We start from the raw sequence: 12,125 nt of genomic DNA, 5'->3' as shown, positions 1-12,125 counted from the left end.
TATTATTAGAAGACAGTATCTAAAAAAATGTATATTCTGTACAACTGAGCGTTAAATTTTTTTGTGCTTATGACTAGCAGTGATGTTGTGATGCTGTATAATTTATCACACTACCTTTACAGATCATTTGGCATCATGAAAAATGTTACTATTTGGAAATAAGTCTAGACTAAAAAGTCGTGAAAAAGGCTTAAAGTTTTGTTATTACAGCTGTCTTAGAAACTGGTCATATGACTGCTCTTGTACCTTTGGGAGAAGTTTTAGTTTGGATTCGTAAAGGTCTGGAATCTTTTTAAATTTGTGACATGACCCCTGTTTTCGAATATGAAGATCCCTTTAAAAATGTTCTGTAGACCCCCACATTCTAATAATTGTATTTTTAGGCTAATTTAATTGGGAAAAGACATAATCCCTTGGAATAACCCTTTAATGTTTAAGAAAACAAATTGTCATTATTCTCAATTGTGCTATATTTATATACGGTAAACTGGTCGCACATCACTTCAAGTTCATTTATATTGTGGAAGGTTATTAAACTAGCCTTTCTTGAATCATTTTTATTTTATTATTAGTAATTGTAAACTACTATATTTTTGCAAATTTTATAGTCCCTAGCTTCAGCAAGTTTGGTTGACTTGTTTATTTTTAAATTTTCTGTTCTGAGCTTAATGTTGCTTAATTTTTAGCAATTAACCTTCTAAAAACAACCAAAGCAATGTTTCTTAATGAAAGTTTCATTAGCATAGCCTTAGTCCACACATTACCTTTTGTAATTACTGAGTGGCCGAGTGGTCTAAAGTGCTCTCCGTTGCGGATCACTGCCATCTCACCTCTGTCTGCATGGGTTCGAGTCTCGGATTCTGCCAGTGTGGGTATGTGAGAAAGCTTGCCAGTAGCTTCTCGGGGGTCGGTGGTTCTTTCCCGGGATTTCCCGGGTTCTTCCACCATTAATACTGGTCGCCATGTATAGCCTATTGTGTGCTGAGAAATGGCGTTAAACCCTATAACAACAACAACCTTTTGTATCCTGCTTGTGCGTACTGTTCAGTTTTTCAGATCAAGATAAAGCTACTATGTCTAAGGTGTGGTTATAGAAAGCCCCCCCTAGGACCCCCACACACTTGTTTATCCAGCACACAATGTGAAAGGAATAATGGTTGCCCTGTCTGTAGCCTTTTGTTGGATGAGGTCTAGGATCAAGCTGAAAGTAGATGCATGTATAAAGCGATAAAATATATCCTCCTCTTAATCGTTCTCTGGGTTTTCATTCTCTGAGTCTCTCAGGTCTCAGAATTACCCAAATCTTTCTGGGGTTAGTGTGCCCCCTTCCCAAGGGAGGCTATAAATGGGTGGTGATTGAATCAAGAATTCCTGTGAGGGAGGAGTAGCAGCTTCTCCATTTTGTGAAGGTACAGAATGAATCATGCCTTCCTGAGAGGGTGGAGCAGTGCCCTGTCTTTTTCATCAGGATATAGAATGAGTCGTACGCTAAAAGGCATCTTTTCCTCCCCATTAAAGGTTCAGCTGAATTTTTAGCCTCCACCATCTCTGCATAAACTGTTGAAAGAGCTTACCAATCCCTTACCCAAATTATAGCCCAAGACATTCAAGCCATTGCTGCCTCATGTGCCTATCTAATTTGTTCATCTTTGGAGAATGATGAAAGCTTATTTTTTGCATTCTCACAGTACCTTCTCTTTTTACCTTTGCTCATTAACCCGCCAAAGCAAATGGTTTTCTCTCTTGGTCTGATTGTTGTTACTTGGAATGTGGCCCAAGTCGTCTCTTAAGTGAGGGTGAGTATTCCTTGTGTCTGTTTTTTTTTTTAATTATTATTCACAAGCTGTGGAATCATCTAGACAGGTACCATACTAATTTAGCTCAACAATAGCAACAGGTATGCATTACTGATATAAAGTTGTAGTTGGTGGCAGGGTAAACCTAATATAACACTGATATCCTACTAATTTTGGCTGCTTCCTCAAAAAGAAGGATGGTGGCATGGCAGTGGGGTTTCTCACAAGAGCATTCCAGTGTTCTGGAATTCTCTGGCTAACCCTAATGAGAGAACAGTTTTGTTGTTCATTCAGTGTATTTTCCTCATGGAAAAGTGCCAGCTATTCAACAGCAACACTAGAATATTGCATTACAATTATGTTTTACCCCCCACCCCCACCCCTTTGAAGTGAATTTCTTTGGTAATTTTGAACATTTTAGTGCATGAGATCAAAAGCAACAAAAAAAAAAAAAGACTGGTGATTTATCGTTCTGAAAGATTGTCATCACAGAATCTGATTTATTTCAGTATCTCATGGACCCAGAGAAAGTAGCCAATCTTCTGCATATTCCGCTGTACTTTGATTTGGAAATGTATACAGCTGGAAGACAAGAGAAGGTATTGTGATATTATATTTCTTCACTAACAGTAATGGTTATTCCCTAACTTTAAATTTGTGAAACTTTACAGCAATTTATCCGATAAACTCAAAAGTCAGATCCAGTTGGAAATTGCATTGACCAGAGCTTACATGAATATCTGGTTCTATGCAGTTCGTTAGGAGTAAGTGGTAGAACAAGCAACAGAGACCCTGATCCGTGTGTGCATGATGCAGTGACACATCAAGGACCGTGTTGTTTGCAGTTGAACTCTATTGATGCTCAAGTATATATAGTAGTACACGGCTTAAAGACCAAGGTTCAAAAACTGGCGAGTTGCAAGAAGGGCTTAGGTAACGTTACTTGTGCACATGGATTTGTGGAGTACTTGGAAGTAAGTTTCTTGACCATTTCAAACAAGGTGGTGGATATTGTGAAGTGAACTGAGCTCTAGATATTATATGCATATTTTCATTTCATTCAGTCATTGCCTTTGGAGATTGTTTAAAGAATGACAAATACTTTTTGAAACTAGCAGGTCCAAGTTCATTGAAGATCTGCAGATATTGGAGACTATTTCTCTGTTGTAAATTCTTACTAGTACAGAGTCTGGAGTCCAGCTGCAAGCAGCATAGACCCTGAACGCAGATCAGGGTGTATGTTATTTGTTTTACCCATTACTCCTTAACCCACCCCCCAACAAAATGGCATAGACACATATCTGCCTGCACATTATATGACGGTGGATCTTGAGATCTGCAGTTTGCAGTTGGATTTGACTTGTAAGCGATCTATGTTGTATTGGTAAATTTTAAACCATGATTTCACACAATCATATAAGTATCTGCATTCAGATAAATTATTAGCTATCTGTACAATGTAATGTGATGGTAGTAAAAATTGAAAGTTAATTTTTCTCTCTTTATTTTCAGAATTTAGAGGCATTGTTGAGATACCTTCATGAAATTGTTGAGAAGCACACCGATTCAGAGGTAACTTTTAGCAAATATTTTATGTCTCCATAGTGATAGTAGAAGATGTAATGTTTTGCTGTGGTCAGCACATCTATCTGTCCTAATCAGCACCACCCCATCAAGTTATGAATACAGACGTAGGTGTTGCCAAGTTCATCTGTGTATAAATTATTTTATTTCTGGAGCAACTAACAAGTCATTCCAGCCATCTCCATGAAATGTGGTTTATACATTGGACTATTGATACAGATGGTCTGTTTTCTCTTCAGTTATTCAGTTCAGTATTTTTGTTTCTGTTCATTTTTTTCATGATCCATGCTTTTATTTCCAGAGAACAGCTCTCAAAACCATTCAGTTTTTCTTGATGGAACTTGGTACACATGCTCAACTAGTGGTCCATATGTCCCCTTTCTATTCACCATTCTTCAATTTCTGTATTATTTTCTTTCCATTCTACCCATCCATCCATTATCCACTTTCTTTCCAGGTCGAAACAATTTTAGGTCTGTTTTAGTAAAACATATATCCCCCCTGGGGACAGCACTTCGAAAAAACTTCTGTAGGAGGTTGTGTTTCAGACTATTTTGATTCTGACAGTATAAGGTTGGTTAGGAAAATCACTTCTGTTGTGGGTTGTGTTAACAAAATGAGGTATTGCTGGTGGGGTTGTCAGGAAGAAAACCGAATATATAGAATATATATTTAAAATCGCATCTATCACCCTCCCAGTGGTCTAACATCAATAAAACATTGGGTCAGAAAATGATGCCAGTACATGTGAGTGCACGTAATTTGTACGAATTCATGTACTTTTAAAGTAGTGATACGCGTTCAGCAAATTATTCAATGTCACAAATATAAAATATGTTTTGCACTGTATGCAGTTTTTATTAAACTGTAAAAGTGCATTTTGTGACATAATTCGCACTGCCAAAAGTGGTCTTGCAGCACTTGATGCAGCATCTAGATAGTTGGATACTTTGGTTCAACATGAATGGCTGTTAAACTAAATTTGATTGGTTCATTGGGCCCTGAAACAAGCATTTTATGGTAGTTTTAACCTTATTTTTATCATGGAAGTTTTACAAATGCGTGTTTTGAATAAGGGCCACACAGGAAACCAAAATGGCTGAACTACGACAGGGTTTGTCTTCAGACGACAATGTTTTCAGTCAGTAAATACTGGCTGGTGATAGCTATGATGACAATGAATTTCATGTATATCAGTCTGTTGGACATTGGGAAAATGTCACTGGAAATACCAGTGTGTGATTTTGAGCCCAAAATTGATGTTGAGTGCGAGTCCGATGTACGTGTTGGATGGACAATATGCCGGTTATATTTATTCAAGATACACATGTCTGAACAAGCAGACTATGGGAATGTTGGACTTAAAACCCTAATGCAGCATTATGGAAGAGAATAAATCTGGCATAAGAGGCAGCAAAGCACTGATTCGAGGAAGTGAATCTTTGGCAGAGTTCATGTTAGTGAAAACTCAGAGGTCTCGGAAATGCTTATTCACAGTATTGGATGCCTTTTTTTTAATTGGGGACACAGAAAATCACTTAGGCGAGAGTCCTTCGTACACATATAATAGGTAGGTGGCAAAATTCAAAGACTTGCCAGTCCTGCTTTAGCCACCTGCTTATTGGGAAAATGCGTTGATCAGTTAACTATGCTGATATTTACAATGACAGAATTTAGTGGTTGAAAGCTCCCCCTGCCTATATACATGTCACCATTATAAGAGTACATCAAAAGAACATGCTGCAATAGCTGGGCGGCCAAATCAAAATCTTTGACTGGCAGCTGGGTGGGAAAATCTACTGATATTTACAGTGCTTGAATTCAGAGGCAAAAAGGCCCAGATATGTACATGTGGTTATTTATAACAGTACATCAAATAAACAATTTTAGCTTTCATTATTGTGTTCATTTCCGAGTATAGCGGAGTAAGCAGTGCACGTGACCTCTGAATCATGACATGTTGAGACTTAGACTTGAATGAGTATTTTGGGGTTCAATGACAAACTGACGAAGATTGTAACGAGATTCAGAAGAGTGCTAAAGTTGTTAGAACTGATAGTTTTGATCGGACAGTAGCCAAGTGTAAGAAAGTGTTTGATGCCTAGCTTAGTGCTTTGAATAAGACCTTTCTTGGTTTGACAAAATTCAGACTCTGATGGACAAACAAGAGCTATGTCAGTTTTATAAAGAATGTAGAAATTAAATTCAATGGCAACCAATAGTTCTCATAATTTGCATAGTTTTCTGGGAGGGGACTGCAATTTTTGCTGGTGGGATTCTTATTTTTACCAAAATGGGAGTCGACTCCTATTTAAAATCCTAGTGAGACCTCTGGAAAAGTTTTCTTTTTGGAACAGGGATATCCAAGAGAGAATACCAATGGGGCCATACTTGTGAGATGTTGAAAATTGCACAACCATAAAGAACAGTAACTTGTTCAAGCTAGTTATGCAAATGCGTTTCAGACAGCGGCCAATGAAAGGAGTTCTCAGCACAGAATAATATTCATACACAGAGGAGGAGGATCATATAAAATTCAGAAACAGTTAACAGATTAATGCTCATAGGGAACATCAGAGAATCCCCATACAACATAATTACGTGTGTGTAGATCTCTATTTGGCAGAACCACTATGGCAAGGAAAGAATAACGAGACAAACTTTCATATCATGCAGATGTATTACCAAATGAAGTACATGCTCTCTTTGTGCAAAAATTAAATGACGTTAAACATAAGACTGACTGATCTGTGTAAACTCAAAACGGGATGGATAAAATTTGTCCAGTTTGTGTTCAGCAGTTCTTATGTATATTTTGATCATGGTGATATTTTCTGCAGACCAATTGGCACTTAGTTCCAAGCCATCATTTGGTATTTGTATTAAAATTGGATTACTATTATCTAGTACACAACAATTTGAAGCAGTGTCATTAACTAATGATGAAATTGGTGACAAAATACTTGATGTTATTCTGATATATGGATTCTTTACTACACTACTAATCTGTTCATCCTGATTCTTTTTTACCATCTCCTTTATTTTTACTAGTACCAGTACTTTTAATAAAATTATAACTTCTATTTTCTTGCAATCTAAATATTTGTAATCAAGTATTATTGTCAAAAGGTTATTGTTGTGGGGTTTAATGCCATTTTTCAGCACTAAAATGTGCTTAGTTTTGTTGTAAAATCTAAAACTATTAATTAGCAAGGGACTAAAGTAAAAAGTGGGTCGACTTTATTTGTGCAGAAATTATTTCCATATTACAGTGTTGTTAGAAACAACAGAATAGTTGTACAAGATGTTTATTGCAGAGTTGTAGAACCAGCACTCGTATTGTCACCACATATTCCATTTAAATAGTAATATCATCATTTCTCTATATTCCTATATTAATTTTCTGATCTGATGTTTTCGTTTCTTGTGCAATTTTTACACATCAAGAATTCTCCCAGTATGTAATCTACACCAAATTGAGTTGTTTGAGAAGAAATTCATTTTTTTAACCCAAAAATCACTGAAGCTATAAGGTCTGGCATTAAAGTCTCACGTTAAATAATATTTAAAGTAGCCATGATAGTAATTTTAGGATGCAACTGTACTAATTTCACCTTTGGTATATTTAAATCTTGAACGTGATGGAGGAACATGGCGCCAAAATAAACACATCAATTTTAGAACCTGTTCATTGACTATGAATCAAGTATATAATCTGAGTCCAGCTGAATTGTTAGAATATTTTTAATTCTTTTGACAACATCATAATTAGCTGTCAAATATGGAGTAAGCCTATGGCCTTTCTTCCATCCCAACAAAGAACCACATGACCATGTCCAGTGACATCACAGTAATAATCACTATACAACTAGAGATGACATCTCTATGAGTATTTTGATTTCAGTAGAGCCATAACAGAGTGGAACGGTAAGAAAGAGTGACAGATATTTAAGTGTTAGAGAGATATCTGGCAATGGCTATTCCTTCCGCCACCACTTCCTCATTGGAGATCACACCCACACAAAATTTGTAAATGCTGAAATCCTGGCAGCATCCTTGCAGGGGAGATAACTAGACTTTTATTTGATTTTATTGATCTCTGGTTATTCCATGGTATTTCTGTTACGTGAACATTATCATACACTGTGTCCAGTCAGCATGGTCTCAAAAGGCTTACAACCACTGAGAGTTGTTGAAGGACTCACATTACTACAGATATGAAAAACGAGAACTATACTATAAATCAGTGAAGATAAAAAAAGAGTATGTATGGGTTTGACTGTCCCTGATTGGTTGATAATGAAAGTAAGATTTTAGTGAAAAAAGAATCTTTTGAGAGCTTTTCCTACTAGCAACTGAAAAATATGAGGGACATTGTTTTATTAACATAATTTCCATCCCTTTACAGAGCTGAGTTTGGAAGACTCGTTACTGAAATAAGTAGCTAACTTTTTGGTGCAGTATTGAAAGCACACATTTCAAATTTGTATAGGTCCAGAAAATGGTGCAGCTGTTATGGTTTTCTTTTCACAAAAGCTGCCATCATAGATGTGTCTATACTTATAAAAATTTGATCATGAGCACGTAAAATTTTATGTTATTGAATATTAATATTATGGTGTTTGCACAGGTTTACAGGGGGAATTGAATTAGTACAGCAAGTCCTAAATTCCTGAGTTGTGCAGAAACATGGAATCCAAGCAGAATACATCCAGAAATGTAGAGGTTTTCAATCTTGGATTTAGTCTCCCCCTTGCATCTCACATAGATATGCATACTCACAATTAGTGTAGAAGTAGGAAAAGTAAATGACACATTTAGATACATATCATAGACAAGACAAACAATATGTGGGGGGACAAGATCATAAGAACAGGCTGAAATGGAGAAGTATAATAAAAACAATAATTAGTGGAAGTGTGCAACATTATTTTCTCAGCATCAATAAGAAATTACATCAAAGGGAAGACAATAAAATTAGTTTTGCAACAAGCATCAAAATAAGACATCAGTAACTGAAATATTTTCTTACAAGAAATGATATAGTGTAAAAGTAGGCAGAAATAATATAACATCACTTCCACAAGCATTAATGTGTTTTTCCCCTGACAAATCATGTATTATAGGTTTACCAAAACATTCATTGAAAAAAAAAAAACATGTAATCATAGCATCTGACCACACATTTAAAGTAATACAAGATTCAACTATTCTAAATCAAAAGCAGCATGCCTGAGAACAAAGAAAAATAGCAAAACGTAGTGATCACTTTAGTAAACACAGTTTAGTAAGGATACTAATTCATGATTTCTGTATTAGAATAGAAATCCCTGTTATAAAATCTGTATTCATAGATATTAAATTAGTAGGTATTAAGGGACTGATCAATGACATATACAGATAATAAGCCACCATGAAAATTTGTGATTTCACAGTATCAGAGACATACATGGCTGACAAACAAACAAAAGGACAAAGTTTGATTGTAATGAATGAACACAAATAAAAAATATGCAGTAGATTATATGATCTATAAGAATTCAGTAGATTACCTCCAGCAAGCTGTCATTTAAATTGCTTCTGTCCCCAACCCAATATTAAAATCGCTTCTAGTACCCACTAACCCATAGCAAGAAATTATGTTTAAAAAACATGCTTCTGTAGGGGCAGTGTTTTTCGAATAAAACATCTGACGGTGGATCATAATTTTTTAAAATTGCTTCTGTTGTGGGTTGGTTGAATTTGAAAGTGCCTTCCGCCCAGGGGCTATATGTTTTACTGGAACAGCCCTTAGATATCTCTGAAACTTGGATAAAAAAATTAGACTCTTAGTCTAGATGTGCTGTTTGCTATTCACAGTTCTTCAGTTTCTATATTATTTTTCCTATTTTAACATATTTCTCTGATCATCTATTCGTGCTTTAGTCATACTTTCATATCAGAAGCATTACTCCAGAACTTTCAAGGAGTCTTTGTGAAACTTTGTACACTAGTACTAGGTCAAGTTTTCCAGATATGTGTTTGCTTATCAGAATTCTTCAGTTTAAATGTTTTTATGTTTTCGGTTGTATTATCCATAAGTTTATTATCCACACTTTAATTTCCAGAGCAATACTCTAAATATCTCATTGACAGTCATTACAATAATTAGAGTAGTGATGTAGGTGTACCTGTACCTATTCACAGTTTTTCACTCTTAATATTTTTAATGTTTTTGACTATTTGTTTGTCATCCAATCACAGACCTGCCAACCATTATGATTTTGCTGTAAGTCTTACGGAAATGATCCCGAAAATAATGACTTAAAGAATAAAGACATAAATTATATAAATACAATTGCAGTAAAATCCTGGGTATGTCCATATTTGATTTGGCTGGGATTTTCATATTAGATTCACTGGATTTGGTCAGGGAACCAGTCTAACTTTATCAGAGTACCTGAGATGCTTTAAACTGCACATATTTTATGATGCAGATCATCTGCATAATTAAGCTGTTTTCTTGAAAATGGCGTCCCACAAGCGACATGTTTGGACAAAAGTGACAATAAATCACTTATAATGTTTTAATAGTACAGAAGAATATAAGGGAATATTTAGATTCTCAGGGACGAAGTCATGAAGGCCAACAGTTATGTTTAGTGGACATCATTTGTTGATATGACTGTGTCAGATGGCAGGAAAAATGATTGCCATCACCAAGGTCTACATGAATTTTTTTTCAAAGGTTTAGTTCAAATTGAGAGGTATCTAGAAGCCACTGAGCTCCATAGGGTTTGGTATTGCAGTTTGGGAAACTCTAGAGGAGTTAATTAAGTTTGAAGTAAACTTTACAAAGCTTCAAGTTCAACATAATGTTTACTGTTGCTGCATCATACTTCAGGACTTCTGAATGCACGTTTTTCATCTTGACAAAAGCAGTACATGATATTTTGTTACACCTTACTGAAAACTGGTCCAACTTATGGGCGAAAATTTACTGCCTTACTGAGAAGGTCTTGGTAAGGTTGGTAGGCCTGGTATGATATCCAATTAGCTACTCTTTACAATCCCTATATTTTCAAGAGCATGTGCCCAATAAAATCTAATTTTAAAAATGCGGCTGAAGGCTTGGAGATCCAGTTTAAATATGTTACTATATTATACTGATTGTTTTGGTCCTGTGTATATGTGTGTGTGTGTGTGTGTATATGATGTCATTTTTATCTAGGTGAATTATACGATTTAATCTCTCTCCAGGTGTTGGAGGCTTGCTCAAGGTGCTATGAGAGCCTGTGCAGTGAAGAATATGCTATCAGTGGCAAGTGTGATGTAGCCAGGAAAACATTAATTGACAGCCTAGTGGTTAAATTCAGAGAGTCCATGCAAGATTTTTTCCAAGAGGTTTGTAATGAACATTATTACATGTATTGCCAACTTCTCATTCCGTACTTATTAGCATATAAAGGAAGAATTTTTCTGAGTGGATGTTTTGCCTCTCCCCCTCTATTTTCGACTGAATTTTGTAGCCCTTAGTCTACACATGCTTTGTGATCTTGTTTGTTTCTATATCCCCATGACCACTCCCAAACCAAGGGGAGGGGGATATATTATGATGTCTCTCTGTCCATTCATCCGTATAGGACATGGCTGTTTTGCTGTGGGTTTGTTTCTCTTCAACCTGATATGAGGCTTACTCATTGGTAGTTGGAAGCCTGTTCATTTTTAGCTTGCTTGATTCAAGGGTAAAGTCACTCAAGCTGAAAATTTGATTTTCATATCTGCATGATGAGTAAAGTTTCCTTTTTATCAAACCTCTTTGGCAGACTAAACTTGGGTAGGGGCAGTCCCCAATCAAATTCGAATCCAAGAACACGAAAGGTTAAGTTACTGTAGCTGAATGTGAAATTGCATCCCCCCCCACTTACAGACACCCCATTTTCATCAAACTTAAATGGGATACAAGACTTGGACAGTTCAGCTCATAACTAATTATGAGGCTTATGGTCTCAAGTCAGGTTTGCTGACACTTGAACACATGCTTAAGAGCTTTCCATTTCAGTATAAGATTTTGACTTCATTTATGCCTAACAATATCAAGTGACCTCTTTACAGGTCAAGGTCTTTTGAGGTCGGGGTTAAGTTAATTTTATATTTGTAAAAGCTACAGTTTGGGGGAGTGGATTGGATCAGCCAAACATGTAATGGCTTCTTTTTTTAATCCCCAACAGCTTACATGGTTGTGGTTCATTACCATATCAATGAAGACCACAGGCCAACTCCATTATCGTTACAAACCCCACCCCATCCCCATTAAAAAAAATGCAAGTATTACAAGGGTGGGTAGGTCTTTACCTTGATGAATTCCACATGCTTACTCCATTCCTTCAAATTTGCCTGTCCTTTTCAAATCAACCAATACCAAACCTCGTACTGCAAAAATTGCATGCATTACTTGTGTGGATAGATGGGCTGGAATTCTATGCCTTTACTTTGGATGAGATGTAAATTGTGTGAATTAACTAGGAGTAATTCAGAATCTTTAACCTTGTGGACCTCCTGTAAAACCCGGTCTGATTATTTATATATATATCTTACAACAAAAATATTTTGTATTTTTTTTCTATGTATTATCTGTAAATATTAGAAGTCAGAATTTATTAACACTTTCATTTTTCATAGGGTGAACAGCCGGATGAAGATGATGCATATGCCCTTGTTGCTGCCTTGAAGAGGATCAATGCACTTTATAGGTAACATGGTTGT

The 12,125-nt window shown here is 36.0% G+C and overlaps 1 protein-coding gene across 4 annotated transcripts in view; it reads left to right on the top strand.

Annotated features, from left to right (window-relative positions):
- Nucleotides 1–12,125, top strand: part of LOC149799841 (cohesin subunit SA-1-like) — a 161,918-nt gene that overhangs the window by 52,894 nt on the left and 96,899 nt on the right. For all 4 annotated transcript variants that reach the window (XM_089959257.1, XM_089959258.1, XM_089959256.1 and 1 more), the window contains exons 15-18: nt 2,306–2,395; nt 3,309–3,368; nt 10,620–10,763; nt 12,042–12,112. In XM_089959257.1, the coding sequence (XP_089815383.1) occupies nt 2,306–2,395; nt 3,309–3,368; nt 10,620–10,763; nt 12,042–12,112 (365 nt within the window). The remainder of the gene's footprint in view (nt 1–2,305; nt 2,396–3,308; nt 3,369–10,619; nt 10,764–12,041; nt 12,113–12,125) is intronic.

The sequence above is a fragment of the Sinohyriopsis cumingii genome, chromosome 5 (assembly GCF_028554795.1).
Source record: "Sinohyriopsis cumingii isolate HCF-2022 chromosome 5, ASM2855479v2, whole genome shotgun sequence".
NCBI lineage: Eukaryota > Metazoa > Mollusca > Bivalvia > Unionida > Unionidae > Sinohyriopsis > Sinohyriopsis cumingii.
The sequence above is the reverse complement of the archived record's forward strand: the minus strand, read 5'-3'. Positions and strand labels throughout refer to the sequence as shown.